At 41.5% G+C, this 18671-nt stretch overlaps 1 protein-coding gene across 2 annotated transcripts; it reads left to right on the forward strand.

Moving 5' to 3' along the window:
• cgna (cingulin a) lies at positions 1 to 18671 on the forward strand. 2 transcript variants are annotated; one of them, XM_085366526.1, is made up of 20 exons: positions 1 to 179; positions 6089 to 6974; positions 7085 to 7182; positions 7300 to 7369; positions 7462 to 7557; positions 8619 to 8740; positions 8928 to 9039; positions 9264 to 9476; positions 10939 to 11087; positions 13383 to 13503; positions 13589 to 13801; positions 13975 to 14196; positions 14293 to 14541; positions 14678 to 14848; positions 15124 to 15285; positions 15576 to 15749; positions 15906 to 16024; positions 16746 to 16854; positions 16966 to 17129; positions 18401 to 18671. In XM_085366526.1, exons 2-20 carry the CDS (start codon positions 6090 to 6092, stop codon positions 18534 to 18536), a joined length of 3585 nt encoding a protein of 1194 aa, XP_085222652.1. In that variant the 5' UTR covers positions 1 to 179; position 6089; the 3' UTR covers positions 18537 to 18671. The 2 variants fall into 2 exon arrangements, with proteins under 2 accessions (XP_085222652.1, XP_085222653.1); XM_085366527.1 differs by having other exon boundaries at positions 7112 to 7182.

An 18671-nucleotide genomic window follows, 5' to 3' on the forward strand; every position in this document is an offset into this window, starting at 1 on the left:
CATTCCCAGCAGCAGCATAATGAACTTATTGCTGTGATAATTTCCGTAGGAGTTAGGTATTTCTGTTCAGGTTTCCGTGTGGGCTTTAATGGATGTCAGTCAATATATCTGAATTATTATCGGCATACAGGAGGCGACAGGATACGAGAGGAGCAGAAGATTAAGTTCAGAAAAAAGAGGTAAGTTCACGCTGGGTTTGGGACTTCTTATAGCCAGACAGCTAAACCAGACAGGCGCCGCTCCTCAGACAGTTACTTTGACGCTTTGTGGGTTTCTGGTGCTGCCAAACGGCACTTATTTTTGATTTATGGCAGTTATCTAATAGTTTATTTGGTAGTGTGTCACTGTGAGCCAGTGTAGCTGAGCAGCTAACGATGGTTCGAGAGAAACAGCGCTACTAGCTAAAGTTACTCCAAGATAACTTTTGGATTTGCCCGTTAATGAGGGGAACCAAATGACAAATAAAACAGAATAATACGTCTCTTTAAGACAAATGTAAGAATAGCGAAGGTAGGCTTAATGTCAGAGGTTTAACTTTTAAAACCATTAAGTTGTTTAGAAATGAGCCAGGTGTTTCTGTGTACACCTGTGGGACCAGGCGATCTGTCACTGGAACAACGGTACAGGAGGAAGGTTTTTAGCACATAGCTCAAAGGGATAAATGCAACTGTAGGGAAACCATTAAAGGATTGAACCCGGGTAAACAATGGATAAACATGCATTTAGAGTACACCTGCTTTTGTTCTCTTCACAGCTCATGTGAAACTGATGACACGGGCAAGAAGGAATAGCAGATTATAGTTTTGAGGTGGGGAAAGGCTCATGGATTGGGTCATGAATTTCACTAATTATAGCATTGAGCCTGCAAAGCTTCGGGTACAGTTTCAGAACTCGTAATGTGGTGGGAATGCCTCACATTGGACTAACAGATAAAGACCTGTGCCGTGTTACACGTACAAGCAGCTGATACACTCAAGTGTGCAGATAAAACGCCATAAAGTGAGTCTCCCACACTGACACACTTTCCGCCCCTGTATGTGTAAAGGACAGAGAGACCAGTGTCAGGAATTTGGAAAAAGGAGGGGTGTATTTATGTGCTCCTACTTTTGTGTCATTTTTTGTACATTGTTATGCCAATGAACTCCTTTGGCCTGAGAAGAGGAATAAATGGGTGTTTGTTTGAGGGTGAAAGAGGATGAGGGCTTGGTGTTATGTCAAGAATGTAATGGAGAGGGAGTATACTCTGAGGACTGAGTACCTGACTGTCCTTTAAAAGCAGAAGAGAGAGTACAGCACTTGTATCTCTGTTGCTTACATGATCACATTTGTGATTTGCAGGACAGTCCTGTAAAACTTTATGATTCACTTGGAAGAAAAGGAGGATTAAATGTGTTTTTACAGCATCCATATGCCAGCTTTATAGCATGCTGTAAACTAGCTCTCAAATAGTCCAACTAGCAATGAGTTGATGACAGTTTGAATTGATTTGTTTTGTTTGGGTTTTTTTAAAGGCAAATATTTTCAGATGTGGTGTTTTGATTCTTCCTTGTTTAGTGTCTGGCTGTTTTCCATCGCTTTCAACCTCATTCAGCACACAGACGTTTACATTTTCATTCTTAAGACGTTTATACAATGCTTACCAAATTTATTAGACCCCCGTGCATTGTAGGGTTTATGGCACATCTGCCCTAAATTGACAGTATCGGTAACCAAAATCATTTTTATATTTCTGTTCTTTAAAAGTTCTTTAATCAAAATTCTGTTTTGGAAGCAAAAATCTTAATTATTGCTTTATTTTTTTAATTTTATTTTTATTTTTTACGGAAGTAGTAAAGCGCATTATTATTTTTCTGCTTAAGATGTGTAATTAGAAAAACTTTTTCTGCCAAGTCCAGTTTTGTGGCTTTATGAGGACAGAAGCTCCGCCCACTTGCTCTTCAAACCTTCTGTTTGCTTTTGGTAGCCAATAAAAAGAAAGTTTAAAGGGAGAGCAGCTAAATGAATTGTTTCGGGTGTTTATTAATTGAGGAGTGAAACCAAAGACCAGTATAGGATAAACAAGGTTTGTTTTGAACTGTGACTCATGCAAAGCTGTTCTCGTACGAGAACGAGAGAAGACTGGCTTTACTTAAAAGCATAGCACGTGCTTACGTATTTGTAGTGCTTACGTTTTGACATGAAGGGTTGTTTTTACACCCTAAGGATATGTTTTTGGCACATGTTGCCATCACCCTTGTCTGCCATCTCCAGCTGTGTCATTTTTGGGCCAGTCTAGAGATGATGCTATCACATTAGCCATGTGGATTCTGAGTCAGCAGAGGCATGTGATTTCACACGTTGCCGTTGTTTAATTTTTCTCCTCACCCATTCTGATGTCCTAATTCTTTTTTTCTTTTCCTTTCCACCTTAGGTCTTAAAATGAAAGCAGCTTCAATTCAATTTACTTTTTGAGAATTGAGTTTGAGGCCGCAGGCTCGTCTGCATAACTGCAGGGTAGCACGACTCTCATGAAATTACAAAAGCTCCAGATATAGCTGTGCAAGCAAAGCTGGTCTGTTATTAAAGTTGCAATACTCATAGTTAAGATTCTGGATCTCCAGAGTGAACACTGTTTAGTCGCTTATTGGGTAATGGATTGCTTTCTGTATTTAAAAAAATAATAATTTCTGTGTTTTACAGACCTGAAACAATCACCTTAGGTGTGACATGTTAGTTTCACATCACGAGTTTAAGATCAAAGGAGAGCTTGTTTGCCATCCTACTCTCAGTATAGAAAGCATGTTTATTTAGAGTGCTGTGGAGAAAAAAAACTTTGGAGTGAAGCCTAAAAGCAAAATTTAAGTATTGAAAATGACTTCTTTTAATCAGATGGACAGTGTGACAGAAGAGAAAGGGGCAGGAGCAGCAGGGGTAGTTATAGCATTCCAGAATTGCTGCCCTCATTTTCCGCCCCACATCAGCTGGACAATGGGATGAGTTCTCCTTCAACCTCGTCCCGCTGTCGGAGCTGGAAGTGCCTTCCTCCTCTGTGACAAATAAACAGATATTCTCAGACAGACATGTTTCTGCTTTACAGTTTGGTTTCTTTACATCAGTTTGGCTTACTTGTTGCTTTACGGGTCACACCAGTTTAGATGAGTATGTCCCATTAAATCAAAGATTACTAGTTAGTGCACTATCTTGCGTGTCTGTGCTGCAGTCGTCAGTGGACCACACTTTTGGTTGACCTTGGTTTACAAGAGTGGGCTGAAAACTTTATGCTCAGCTTCACAAACTTGTTGTGACACACGGCGCTTCTTCTGTGGTTCCCAAAGGGTGAAAAAAATCGACCAGCTGCACACAGATACCTTCGAAGGTCATTCTCAGTGACGTCACTCCATTCATTGCTGGGCCAGTCATTACCTTCTTATCTTGCTCCGAAACTGTTTCATATATAAAACCCCTTTTCATAGTTACCACTCCTGCTTGTCTCACTTCTATCTCAGAGGAGCTTGGCTGGTTTGTCTTGTCATACAGATTAAAAAGTTAGTATAGAAATTTTTAAAAAGTGTTGCAATAATTTATGGAAGTATGTGTCTGTGGAAATAGTTATCTATTCGATGGCTACTTTTGTAGCCAGTCCTTTGTAAGGACTGGAGGAGAGGGAGGGTTGTTTCGGAGGAACAGCTTGACTTTGGATTTTATCACACTCAGCACTGATAAGAAGAGAAAAGTGGAGTGTTTCTCTCTCTCTTTCTCTCTCACTTCACCCTCCCTCTCTGTTTCCCAGCCCACTTTCTGTCTGTCACCTCCAAAGGCTGCAGACAGGAAATGGAAGGTGCAGAGCGCAGAGGTGGGGGGTAGTTTTGTAATAGTTTGGGAGAGAGTTGAATGAACCATACTATTGTGCTGTCCTGGGGGATGGGGTTTACTGGGTGACCTAAAACAAGTTATTATCAGTAGTGATGAAAAAGGCTGGCAGTGACTAAGCTTAAACAAGTGCAATGAATGGAAACATTATTTTAGAAATCCTCATTTTGTGTATTCAGGAAGTGTAAAAAGTTAGGATTAGGCAGTCAAGAAAAAGATGAATTGAGAAATTTCAGATATAGTTAATGAAAGCAGTAGTGACACTTGACTAGTTGCTGTAGTAGCTGTCTGTGTTCAAGGTGTCAAAGTTCAGTTGAGGGAATTAGATTTGGAAACTTCGAAGAGCTTCAGAAGGCTTAGTTGGTCCTCACAGGGGAAAGTGATATGTGGGTGTGTGCTCTCAGGTTAATGACTAATGGAGCGCACTGAGGTTAAAGTCCACATAAGCAGTAAAGAGCTAGAAAGCGCCTATAAATCTCAGAACACGTATTTTAAAAGGAAGTCTGTGTCTCTTATTTTTTACTTTTCAGAATTACCTGTTAATTAAAGTCTACTGTCTATACATTTGTTTTCACAATTTGAGGAATTTTAAAGCTGACACTAATATTATACTTGACAAACAGCAAATAACTATATGAAGATCTGTTTTTAATAAACAATCAGTCTTGTTATAGAACCATGAGATTTTTTTTTTGACACTAAAAAATGGCCTTACAGTTTACAGTGAAAAATAATCTCATGTGTGCAGGTCAGGTGGATGAACGATGAGTCACAGTATCTTAATGACATCAAAGACTGCTATTTACTCAAAGTTATTATCAGCTGATGTTTGAGGTGTGGCTCTCACCATATATTTTTCAGTATTACTCATTTTCTATTTGAGGTGTGGAAACACTTGCACACACATACCTCAGCTAAATCTTTCTATTCTGGGAAAAATCTGACACATGCACAAATTCCTCTAAGTTTTTCCCTCCCTGCTTCAATACAGTAATACAGCTGATAGAAGTAACCATCTTATCAGAATAAAAGCTTGATGTGCAACATTGTTATGTAGTCATACTTTGGTAGAGTCACAGAATTTTATCTAGAGGGTGGTTGTAACAAAGCAGGTTGTCCATTATTGGTGGTCCAGAAGTCAATGTCCTCATGGAAAGCAAAGTAGAAGTATCTTTGATCATTTCCCTTTTTTAAAAAAAATCTAAAACATTCATATAAGGTATATATTGTTGTACCTGCACTTTTAAATCATATAGATGAAATATAAAAACATACAAGAGAGAAACTGGCAAAAAAAAAACTGAGCCAAAAAAATCAAATGAAACAAAAGATCTGTGTGTCATGAGGGGGTTTTACCTAAAATGTGATTTGATTGAAGAAAATTTGGTGCAGACATTTAATATTACAGGTAAAACATTAATGGAAATACAGCATATAGAAATCAAAATATCAGAAACAGAGTTTACATGTTGAAAATCATGAACATCTTCATTCATAGCTTTAACTCTCTTAGGTGAGCTTTTTTGCAATGTCTTGAAGTAGTCTTTAAGAATAGTTCTCCAGGCTTCTTAACAGACATTCAAAGCTCTTTTGTTCTTTTCTCTGTTAAGATGATTCCACATTGCTTCAATAATGTTGAGGTCTAGGCTCTGGGAGGTCAATCCATAACCAATAGTGTTCCAATGTGGGGGGTTTTTTCCATCCAGGTATGCTTTTACTACATTGGCAGTGTGTTTCAAGCTGAAAAATAAAGCTGCTGCCAGTCAGAGTAATTCTAGATGGTATTGCATGAAGCCTCATCAGTCTGACGAGGCTTTGGAAAGCAGTAGATGGATCAACTGAAGGGGTCAGATGCATCTTTTATGTTCTGTATCAAGTCTTTGCTGACACATTTCTTCCTTTCTTAAGGACATGAATTTCAGATACTGTTCAGCTGCCCATGATTGTTTTTTTGGGGGGGGGGCTGCTGCTTGGCAAAAGAAAAGAAAATGTCAAGGACTTGAGTGAAAAAGTAGTTGGTGCTCAAAGACAAAATTTGAAAGACCTTCAGCAAGCCTGGAGCGCTATTGTTCAAGGCCATGTTAAGAAAACACAAGAATGTCTGGCTCACTGGAAGAAAAATATAAAGAAATGAGGGCGCGCTTAATACTTGGCACAGTACTGTTAGTCTCAAGCCAGAATTTTTTTTTTTTTAAATTACAAAAATATATCTAACTTCTTCTTATTCTACTATTGCCAGTATGACCACACCATCTTCAGGTCAGACAACCCCGGTGGACTATGGTGTCCAGATCCGCTTCATCAATGACTATCAGAATGGTGGAGGGCAGCCTGCACCCCAGCCCAAGACCAAGACTCAGACCACATCTAAATATGGTGTAGCAGTCAGAGTGCAGGGAATTGCTGGCCAACCATATGTGGTTCTGAAGGATGGACAAAAAGGAGATTCGTATGGGGTTCAGCTCAAGACCGAGTACTCCTCTGGCTATAATAGCCTTCCTCGGAACAGAGGGAAGGCAGAGCCAGGAACAGAGGGAGGTTACATAGGAGGAGGAGAGCAGGGAGGGCTACTACGCCGGGCTCAGTCTCATGGGTCGCTTCTCGACAGGGATGGAGGGCCGAGTAACGAGGAGTATCAGTTATCTAGACCACCAGGAGATGGAAAGTCTGGTAGTTATGGGAATCTGGATGGAGGAATTGGAGTAAGGGGAGATAGAGAGCAGGGGTGGCATGTCAGTGATAGAGAGAGGGGCACTGAAAGAAATATCTGGCACGGTTCTTATCAGGCAGGGCTTAACAGGTCACTGGGGTCAGTGAGGGACAGTCCTGAGCCCCCTCCTCAGCCAAACGAGCTACACTCTAACAAGAGACAGACGTCTGTCAACAAGCTAATAAACAGGTTTGATAGTGCTAATGCTGGAGGCCAGCAGAGAGGACTGCCCCCTGCCCAGCAACGTCCAGGAGCTACATCTCCTCTCACCACCGCCAATCCCTACACCTCACCCCCATCGCCAACTCACAGCAGCTTGAGGCGCAGCCAGGGCAATGTCACCAAAATTCCTGGACAGCCAGCGAATCAGTGGGCCTCACTGGAGCCACAACGACCAAATCTGACTGAGGCACAAGTAAGAATTGGTTTTATTTGTGGTTGCACAATAAAGTAGATTTTCAGTGAGCTTTGACCACCGTAAACCGTGCACTATTGCAAGAGTAGTTTTCTGATCTATATCTTAAGGTGACCCCTGACCTTTTGCTGGACCAGGGTCAGAGTGCAGAGCTGAGCAGTGAGGAGGAGCAGGCCATGAAGACCATATACAACATCCTGAGACAAGGGTACGTGCTTTCATGTTATTAGCTCTGCTCGCATTCAGCTAATTAAATAAAATGGTAGAAAAGCAAATAGTTACGTGTTTGTAAATTCGTCATTTGACCAGTTTCTCATTTTCACAGGAGTAGTGAAACCGATGTCATCGTGAGGCACAAAGTAAAGCTCATCTTCCAGAACATTCAGCACCTTAAGGTTTGCTTGTTTTGAAAGTGTCAAATTCTATAAGTTTTTCTTTTGCTGTCCACTGAAGAGACCGTTTTCATCTATGTCCACTATGTTGACAGCCCAAACAAAGCATGAGGGAGGAGTGGATGAGTGAGAAAAGAAAGCTTGAGGGAAAGGTGGTTGCACTACAAACTGCACTGCTGGAAGAAAGGAAGGTAAGTGGAGCATAGAAAAAGAAGTAAGACAGAGATATTGATATCTATACTTTCGTGTCTTTCTTGTAGTTTGTATTTTGTCCTATTTACTGTTTTTTGGTGTCACTGTGCTCCTCTTTGCTCTCTTTTTGGTCCCCTCACCCTCCAATCGGTCGAGTTTTCTTTGTGTTAAAAGGGAGTTCTTTCTCCCAAACGTTGCTACGTGCTTTATCATCTGATTGTTGGGGTGGTCCCAACGATCCTTTGCAGTTCAATATAAATACCTTGAGCTGACTGTTTCAGTAAACTGGCACTGAGTAAGTAAATTTACACTAAACTAAAACTTCAGCAGTGTTAAAGTGACACATTATGATAATAATAATGAGTAGGACAAATTGAGCCATAATGTGAACTTTGAACCATATCTGTAGTCACATTATCTTCAGTTTCAGTGGAAACTGTGCACTAGATTTTAAGACGGTTCCTGTAGTTTCGGTGTCTTGTGGGACCTGACTAGTTTTTCTCAAATCAGCCTCAAGAAGGTGTTAACATTCAGAGTACCCTACCAGAGTAACTCGTTTCTGATTACACGGATCACATCTAGTGCTTCACATAAACACTCAAGCCACTCTTCTTGGAATGAGAGCAGCTACTCCACCAACCAAATCGACTCAGAAACTGTCCTCTGAGTTTTTGTGCCTTTTTAACAAATCTTACCAGGAGGACTGGGGGGTTCCTTAGCTTGGAGTGTGCTTCAGATTAATCCTCAGATTAATCCCTTAAGCTCTCTGGTCGGGTCAGCAGCACGCGCGCGCGCGCACACACACACACACACACACACACACACACACACACACACACACACTAATCTAAATAATTACCCATTATATGTTGTCTTAAGGAAGCTGGGCAGGTCTTAATCTCTAATAGCTCTTTATAACTTAAATCTCTTACACATATTGATTGGTGCACAAATGCAACCCTGCTTCAACATTTCCTAAAAGCCCATTGTTTATGCCAGCAGAGCAGACGGTGTTATGTTTCACTGCCCTCATTTATTCATCATGTCTGTCTGTGTGTAGGACTCTGTTAGCAATTCTGATCCTGCTCTGAAAGCAGAGCTGGAGAGTTGTCTGGATGAAAATCTGCAACTCCAGGAGATGCTGGACCGGAAGAAAAATGAATTAAACGAAACACAATCGGAGTAAGACCATAATGGCATGCACACACGCAAACACATTTACAAGGGAAAGCAGCAAAGGGCATGGTACTGCTACATGCTAGACAGTTGGATGACACAAGCAGCTACTGTAGCTTATTCACAAAACAAATGTGCCGGTTATATTCAAAGAATCCCTCACAGGCGTGTTTTTATTCTCATTTCCTTGAAGGCTGACTCATTTGCGTATGGATCGAGAAAACGCTGAGAAGCGGGTCAGAGATATGGAGGACCAGATGGCTGAGTTTCAAGATGAGCTGAGAAGAGAGAGCAGCAACAAGACGGTATCTCAGACATTTGGCCTCTCACACACACACACAAACACTGATGCACCGGGATCGTTTATCTCACCCCACTTTTTAAATAAACTGCTGTGTAGCTTCTATTTTTTACACTCGTTTGAAAAATCCTTTACTCTGAAACAGGAAGTTGATGTTCATTTAAGACATTTTTATGAGCGAGTGGTCAGAGTTATCAGGTTAATGCTGTATTTCCCTTGCATGTGCAGGATCTGGTTTCTTGTCAGGCGCAGCTGATGGAAGTTTTGCAACTAAAAAAGAAGCTGGAGGAGACACTGCGACAGAGAGAGAGGGAGCTTACAGCTTTGAAGGGCGCTCTGAAGGAAGAGGTGGCATCACATGACAAAGAAATTGAGGCGCTGCGAGAGCAGTACAGTGCGGATATGGACAAGCTCCGTAGCAGCATGGAGCAGGTGTCTCAGGTGTGCACTCACAGTAGCAAACTGAGCATCACTTACAGTTGGCATGTAGAAAGATGGATAAATACTTTATTGATCCAGGAAATTCTATTCTGTCATCATTATCCTGCCACGCTAATGCAGCGGGATAAAGAATAAAAGTTATGTAGGTACAAAACATTTTATATGTACAGCCATGTTAAAAATAAAGAAGAAAAATAAGTTAAAAAACTGAAATTGGTCAAACAGCCTGTAATTCTTAAGAAACAGCAGCAAGGAGGTTGTCTCATTCTTTCAGCTGCTTGGTTTAGGGGTCACCACATTAGATCATCTGCCTCCTTTTCTATCACACCAACCTTCCGCGTGTCCTCCTTCACTACATCCACGAACCTTTTCTGTGGTCTTCTCCTTCCTCCTCCTGCCTGGTAGCTCCATCTTCAGCATCCTTTGTACCACTATATTCCTCCTCTGCACATATGCAAACCATCTCAGCGTAGCCTCTCTTTGTCTGCTTGACCCGAGCGCTTCCATTAATGTACTCGTTTCTAATTTTGTCCATTCTGGTCACTCTTAATGAAAATCTCAATGTCAGTGCCATTGTCTCCAAACCATACATTAAAACAGATCTCACTATCTTGTAACCTTTTCCTTTCACTCTTACTGCTATCCGCTCCACCTTTCCAGCACTCTTTTTCCTCTCTTGTGCACTGTCTGCTGCTTTGACCCCAGGTATTTAAAATCGTCTGCCTTCACTATATTTACTCCTCGCATATTCGCTGTTATACCTGCCTCTTTCTCATTCACACACATGTACTTTGTCTTGATTCCGCGAGCCTTCATTCCTCTTCTCTCCAGAGCATACCTCCACCTGCTCGCTACTCTTACTACAGATCAGTGTCGACTGCAAACATCACAGTCCACAGTGATTTCTGGCTGACCTCAGCTGTTAACCTGTCCACATCGCAAACAAGAATGGGCTCAATGCTGATCCCTGATGTAAACCCATCTGTCACTCCAGCCGTTCACCACTGTCTCGCTGTCCTCATACATGTCCTGCACAAGCCTCACATGCTTCTCTGCTACTCCTGACTCTTTGCTACTATCATATGCTCGCTCTCGATCCATAAGACACAGCTCCTTCTGACCTTCTCTATACTTCTTCACCAACACTTTGAAAGCAAACATCACATCTGTAGAGCTCTTTCTCAGTATGAAGCCATACTGCTGCTTCTTTATATTTCTAAAACAAGTTGAAGGATTTTAATACTGAAAATGGTTCATACAACAGAAAATGATTTAATTTCGATAGCCTTTCCAAGGACTGAGATGAAAGCTTTTCTGTGTGTTTGTGAAAGTGCAGCATTTGTTGAGTTTTACTTGAATATTTGAAAGGAAAAGCCATTCAAATGCAAAAAGAGTGATTTAACACACACTACGAAAGAGAAATGACACAACAGGTGATCAGTTTTTCTGTCTCCTACTTAAGTCTCATGCAGGGATTGAAGCAGAGCGCCTGCGTGTAAATGCGTCAGTTCGCTCCCTGCAGCAGCAGCTGGAGGACTGTCGAGATGAGAGCAGCCACTGGATGGAGCAGTTTCATTCGACCAGAGACGAACTTCGAACAACTAAACAAGAGTGAGTCTTAATACATTCTGATGTAACAGTCGTATCATTCGCAGTGTTTAGTCATCATTGCTGACCTGACTTTGACATTTCCAGTGTTCACGTGGACATGGATTTTTGTCATCATCTTGTCATGTTTTCCTTTGCACTCTCTTTACTAATGTGTTTCCATTCTTTCTCTCTCATTCTACCTGGTAAATGTTTCTTACCCTCTCTGTCAGAGAGACACCCAGCCACCCTGAAACACAGTGAGAGTCGCAAACTAAACAGTGTTTGTTTAGCTTTACTGAGCTGTAGATGTGCTGAACTGTGCTAACAAGTGTCTATAGTGTCAAGGCCATTCGCTCTCAATAAACGTATTTCATGATTTTATTTTTAGCCAAATCAAAGTGTTTGTGTCTAAAACCAACAATCAAATATGGATCATATTTGTTCTAGTTCTACTTTTAATGTGTCTAGTTGTCTAGTCACAATTTGAACCTTAAAAAATTCTATTTTCCTGTTCTTCGTTGTGTTGATATAGTGGGCTGAGTTACTGTAAAACAGTGTCTAAGCATAAAGCTTTAAACGGACAGTTAACTCCAAAATCAAATTTACATCTTTTGTCCATGTCCATTAGATACACCTTGCTAATAACAAATTAGCACTTTTGAATCCTTTGTAGCACAGATTGATCAAAGCGCTGAAACATTCCTCAGACATTTTGGTCCATGTCGACATGATAGCATCGCACAGTTGCTGCAGATTTGTCAGCTGTCCATCCGTGATGTGAATCTCCTGTTCTCCACATTCCAAAGGTGCTCTGTTGAATTGAGTTCTTGTAGCAGTGGAGGCCACACTATTACACCAGCAACCTAAGCCTTTGATACAAGGCAAGCTGGATCCATGCTTTTCGTGTTGGACCCCAACATTTGAATGTCACAGCAGAAATCGACACTTCTCAGACCAGGCATCCTCTTCTGTTGTCCATTTTTAGTGAGCCAGTGTGAATTTTAGCTTCAGTTTTCTGTTCTTCGCTGGCAGCAGAGGCGCCAGGTGTGGTCTTCTTTATACAATAGCCCGTCTACTTTAAGGATCAATATTTTGTGTGTTAGAGGCTCATCTCAGTTGTAATACGAGATTATCTGAGTTACTGCCCCCTTCCCACCAACCTAAGGAATTCTGGCTATTCTCCTCTAACCGCTGGCATCAGCAGGGCATTTTCCCCAGAGAACAGCCGCTCACTGGATATTTTGTCTTTTTTAGACCATTCTCTGTAAACCATAGAGACACAGAGTACGGAAAATCCTAATAGATCAGCAGTTTGTGAAATACTCAGACCAGTCCATTAGGCACAAATAACCATGCTACATTCAAAGTAACTTAAATCATCTTTCTTCCCCATTCTGATGCTGTTTCACCTTCAGTTTTGACCATGTCTAAAGCTGTGAGCCTAAATGCATTGAGTTGCAGCCATGTGACTGGATATTTGTGTTAATGAGTAGTTAAACGGGTGTACCTAGTAAAATAGAGTATATATCCATCTATTTTATTTGCTAATGTCTATGGAGAAATCATAACCATAAAACTTTTTTTAAACTCAGTCAGCAGTTTAATCTAAGAACTGGGGCAATCGTGGCTCAAGAGTTGGCAATTCGTCTTGTAATCGGAAGGCTGCCAGTTCGAGCCCCAGCTCGGACAGTCTCGGTCGTTGTGTCCTTGGGCAAGACACTTCACCTACCGCCTACTGGTGTTGGCCAGAGGGGCCGATGGTGCGATATGGCAGCCTCGCTTCTGTCAGTCTGCCCCAGGGCAGCTGTGGCTACAACTGTAGCTGCCTCCACCAGTGTGTGAATGTGAAAGTGAATGAATAGTGGAATTGTAAAGCGCTTGAGGGTCTCGAAAAGCACTATATAAATGCAATCCATAATAAATATTTTCACTTTTCACGTGCACAATCTTTATTTATTAAAAAAAAAAAGCACTACAGAGGAAAAATGTGTAAATTAGATTTTGGCATAAACTGTCCATTTTAAGATGCTGAAGTGTGGTGTGGATGGCCTTATTTGTGTGTGTTTAGCAAAAACTATAATATAGACTTTTTTTTCTTGTGAATTTATTTGACTGCTATGTGGTAGCTGGAAATCAATTTATTGTGTCACTTAAAAATAATCTTTTACCTCCATGAAAACACCAAAGCAAATTCTGATACATCAGAATGATTAACGAATACAATCAAACTGCTCTTGATCAGATAATAAAACATTATTTAAAACAATTATATATGGATTGATTGGTTAAGATCAGATGCACGTGCACATTTCTTAGACTCCTGCAAACCCGTCTGGAGAAGGAGGAATTTGAGGAAGAATTAAAGGAACTCCAAGACAAAATGACTTCCATGAAACAACAGACACCAGACTCCAGCCACACACAGACTCTCAGCCAGGTGCAGTAGACAAACGCTATACTTCATCTGATCACGGAGGCTTTGCTGAATGATCTGTTTAACAAGATGTTACATTTTTGTTTAGGAGCTCCAGCAGTGCAAAGCTGATTTGCAGAAGGGCAAGTCTGAGGTAGAGAAAATGAGGGTGGAGTTTGACAAGAAGGTCATGGAGGTCATCTCTTTGAAAAAATCTCACCAGAACCAAGAGGCTGAACTGAAGTATGAGATTGACAGGTTGAAGGGCCAGTTACAGAAGGCCAAGGAGGACTTTGCTAAAGCACAAGAGAAAAATAAACGGGTAGGTTTAATCTCCCAGCAAAAATAATAATAATTTAAACTCCTGTTTTAATCATAAAAACTAGCCAGTTTGGTCGACACATTTCTCTGAATGTGGTAGTTTTGGTATTAAAAGCATCTGTTTAAATGACTGTGGTTTATCCTCTGGTTTATCTTTTGTCTTCCTGCCTGTAGCTGCCAGACCCAGCAACCATCTCAGAGCTAGAGCAGAAGCTTAATGAGGCCCAAGGTGAAGTTGCCCAGCTCAAAAAGAAGCTCTCATTGACTGAAGAGGAACTAGACACCAGTAAGGCACAGCTAAGCAGAGCTCACCTGGACATTAACTCGCTCCATGATGCCCAGCAGGAGCAGGAGGCGGCGACTGCTCGTCTAAAAGAGAAAATCTCAAGATTAGAGGTAAGGTTGCATCCCTTACAGCACCACCCAGCTTAGTGATGCCTGGGAAACTGTTCACATTAAGGCTTATTTGGATGTCCTCTGTGGTTTCCTCAGGCTCAGCTGCAAAGCAATGCTACAGAGAGCTCAGAGGCAGAGCTCGCACTCCACACTGAGGTTAGAGGCCTGAGATCTGAGCTCGATGAGGCTAAGAGGAAAGCCTCCAGGCTGAGCCAGGAGCACCGTGAACTCAGCCAGCGTTTGGAGGATACAGAAAAGGACAAGGAGGCCCTCAAACAGACCATCAGCCAGCTCGAGGACACTAAACAACAGCAGGAGAGAGCTCTAGAGAAACTCAACAAAGACGTAAGAAGGATGGATCATTTTTATACCTGTGCAAATGAAAAAAAGTCTATATCTTGTCCTCTCTGCTCACTGGAGGATACACAGCACAATTCATTCTGTTTTTGTTTTGTCCTGCCTGCCTCCGTCCTTCTGTCAGTATGACTCTCTAAACGTATCCTTAAGAGAAGAAACGCAGGCTCTCAGGGTTCAACTGGAAGAACAGAAAGAGCGAGCACGCAAGGAAGTGCAGGAGGTGCAGCGCCACGAAAACGATGCTCACTCTGAGCTGGAAAAAAGCCAGATGAATAAACGGAAACTGGAGGAAGAGGTGTGTGCCTGTGGTTTAAGGACTTGTGTTTTTAACCTTTTGACTGAGTTTCTTTTTTTTTTTTTTTTTCATTGTATTCATGTATAGACAGGTAACGAGGAAAAAAAACTGTCTGATTAAGGCCCTGCATGGTGTAAAATGATCCTTCATTTCAAAGGGAATCAACCCAAACTGTTATGGCACTATATCCTGTCTGAATAATAATCAAGGGTTTAATTCTACTTCCTCTAGCACATGCATGACATTTCTAAAAAAAATCTGATCGCTCTAACTAGATATCACGGCAGAAGAAGGAGCTGCTTCTTGCATGTGAGGAGAGAGACAACCACCAGCTGGATAAAGAGCTGCTCGCCAACAGGCTGCGCCACCTGGAGGGAGAGCTGGAGGCCAGCAAAAACAGCCACAATGAGAAAACCCGAGAGATTCGCATCCTGGAGGTAAGCGGCTCATCTGCTCCTCTCCTGGTTTGGGAGAATGAGTCATTTGGGAGTGTAACCCATGGATACTGTGCTCACAGCTTTTAATACTTGTGCTCTGCATGCACTGACTCTGTGACAGTCTGCACATCTATTACATTTATAAATCAAGGGTAGCATAGCTATCAAAATATGATAAATGCTGATTATTTTAATAAACACAAGTAGTGTGATTTATTTATTAGTGTGGTTTTTCCAGCGGTGTCTCCTCTGAGCAGCTTATTAAACTGATCTCTTCTTGTTTCTATCAGGACAAACTAAAGCGTTTGGAGGTGGAGGTGGAGGAGGAGAGAAGCAGTGTGGATATGCTGACTGATCGTGTGGCTCGCAGCAGAGACCAGATCGATCAGCTCCGCTCTGAGCTCATGCAGGAGAGATCCTCGAAGCAGGACCTGGAGCTGGACAAGAATGCAATGGAGAGACATGTATGTGCACATGCACCAAATTTGTGTTTGCTAAGTTAACCAAAGTATTGTTTAACTCTCATGTATTATCGATTTAATTACAAATAAAGCCTTTGGGTTTGCATCCAACATGTCTATACTTTTTAACGTCATATTTGCTCATGTCTGTCTTTGCAGCTGAAGGAGCTGAGGAGTCGTGTGGTTGACATGGAGGGTCAGTCGCGTACCTCTGTAGGAGTCTCCCAGCTGGAAAGCAAAATCCAGGAGCTGGAAGACCGTCTGCGGAGCGAAGAGAGGTGCAGTGAAAACAGCAACTACTGCACTCATGTTGATCTATATAGTGAAACTATTTATTTATTGCTGTGTTTGAGAATGTTTTTGTAGATTTTTGTATAGAAATGTAAAGAATGAGTCTGACATTCCTCTTACTCACAAAAGTGATTATTATGCATTGTTATTAGTGAGCCACCAGAGCACTGACGTTTATGCTTAATGTGCTTCAGCATTCAGCGACCCTGCTCTATAATTTTATGTAGTCTGCCACTTCATTCCTGTGGTTCCTAGATGCTTCCACTTTGCAGAAATGATGAAATGTCACAGACCATTACAGTACCACACTCAGTTTCAGTGAGCTCATTTGAACAACTCATTTGTTCACAAATGTTTGTAAAGGCAGACTGTATGGTTAGGTGCTTGAAATTACACCTGTGACCGAGAACATCTGATTTAAACGATTAGGACATGTGGCTTTTGTCCAAATAGAGTATGCTACTGTTTTGTTCCAGATGGCATCACAGGTATTAATTGATGACGATCATGAGTTGTTGTTCAGGACAATCCTAAAATCTAGTAAATTAAACGTTTCATTAAATTGGTTTTGTAGGTTTTCTAGGTCGTGCTCGTTTTTCTGTCAAGTGATTGAGTCACTGTTTCTAGTTGTAACATGTAACAGCAGTGAGTTGGTAAGCGGTTTTGCTCAGTAGCTGAGAAGTCTTGCTTTCTTTTTCTGACTTCAAGAGAGAAGAACACTGTGTTGGCAACACAACGTCGTTTGGAGAGGAAGCTAAAAGACCTCAATATGACACTGGATGAGGAAAGACAAACACACACTGAACAGAGAGACCAGGTATAAATATTTACCATGTGCTGAATGTAAATACAGAAATCCACTCACAGAAAGTGGAAAAGTTGAAACACATACTGGCAAACCATGCTTAAATGTCAACTGGTGTTGCAGCTTGCTCTGAGAGTGAAGGCTCTGAAGAGGCAGGTGGATGAAGGAGAGACAGAGCTGGAAAGGTTAGACGGAATGAGAAGAAAAGCTCAGAGAGACCTGGAGGAACAAATGGAGCTGAAAGAGGCTCTGCAGACCAGAGTCACAGCACTGGAGACTGAGCTTAAGTAAGCGCTTCCTTTTCCTGTCCCATTCCTCTTTTCTCTTCCAATTTGTTACTCAATGTGAGCTTCTGGTAACGATTATGCAAGGCTCTTCTTGGCAGCCAGATTATCACAGGTGTGTGTGTGTGTGTGTGTGTGTGTGTGTTTAATTGAGAGAGACACCATCTCCTCCTACTTGCGTCACAGAATGGAAAAAAACTGCATTCACATGATGTAATAATCAGTGAACTCACATTGTTTAGCTGTGACACATTGATACAGACACATGGTAAAAATTCACACAGCCTCCCTGAGGTGCAGCATTACACAGTCTGATGTGTGTAAAACATTCCAGCAATCAGCCACATGTGGATCGGCGATTTCATTAAACTAAAACGGTACATTACTCATATACCACAGGGGAAATTAAATTACAAACATCCTCTAACGAGTTCCAATGAATTGCATGTAGTTCTTTGGTTTTACCAGCAGAGGGCGGGGTATCCAACCACTTTAAGGATGATCAGACTCGTGCTCAGATGTTGATGTACACTCATCATGGACATGGACATTTTGGGCTTTTAAAGATTTCTTTGAATTGTTCTGTCTTCAATGGTGGATTGATTGTACAGCAAGCATCTTCAATGACTAATAAAAAACAAGAATTAGGTTTAAATTGACTTTGGTATTTGGTAAGGCCAAGGCCTATTAACACTCATTAGTGATCGTGGTTAACTACAGTTGATAGTTTCTCTTTGCTGGCATAAAAATAATTTTTTGACAGATCTCAGTGAAAATCTAAGAATGAGAATTATGGATTTAGGTCTCTTGGAGCCATTTCTAAACAATTGCAGATTCCAAGGTCATGATTTCAACCAATCATAATGTAAGCACAAGTTATTCAGCTCTGTCACCAGTTTTCCAAGAAGACCCAAACGGTTTACCTCAGATGACACAAAGATTTTGTTATTTAACCACAATGACATGAGGTATGTTTGGATGATTAAAGGTGAAGCTTTCCAACGTAAAAACACTGTACAAGCTGTCAAGCATGTAAACACCTAGATGGTTTAAACTTGGACACAGTTGTTTGTTTTAACAGGACAATGATCCCAAACATAAATCAAAATAGTTTTTTGAAATGGATAAAAAAGACAAACATTAAGCTTCTGGAATGGCATTCCCAAAACCCTGACCTGAACCGTATTGAAAGACAGTCTTTTTTCCCTTATCAAACCTGACGGCAGCTGATTTTTGTGAATGTGGTTACTGATAGTGATTATTATGTCTCACAGGAGGAAAACTCAGGCAGCAATACGCCCAGCTTTGGATTCATCAGCTCTCAGCTCAGACGATGACGACAGTCTTTACGATTCCTCCACCATCACCTCCATCCTCACAGAGAGCAACCTTCAGACCAGCTCCTGTTAAAGCAACGCTCTGAGAGCAGGTCGAAGGTGGGAAAATAAAACTCTGCCAAGACTATGGAGGAGAGTGTGCAGTTTATAGGCTTGGAGTAAGGCCAAAAGGCACTACAGACAATGAGGCAGGGGAACCTGGGGAGGT

This window comes from Diplotaxodon limnothrissa, linkage group LG11 (genome assembly GCF_057381915.1).
Source record: "Diplotaxodon limnothrissa isolate DT_005_m linkage group LG11, D_limnothrissa_male_GT1.1, whole genome shotgun sequence".
Classification (NCBI taxonomy): Eukaryota; Metazoa; Chordata; class Actinopteri; order Cichliformes; family Cichlidae; genus Diplotaxodon; species Diplotaxodon limnothrissa.

Coding starts and splice junctions, on each gene's coding strand:
- cgna (XM_085366526.1), top strand. CDS start 6,090: ATGACCACACCATCTTCAGGTCAGACAACCCCGGTGGACTATGGTGTC. Junction 13,802..13,974: donor CACAAGAGAAAAATAAACGG/GTAGGTTTAATC, acceptor TCCTGCCTGTAG/CTGCCAGACCCAGCAACCAT. Junction 14,849..15,123: donor AACGGAAACTGGAGGAAGAG/GTGTGTGCCTGT, acceptor CGCTCTAACTAG/ATATCACGGCAGAAGAAGGA.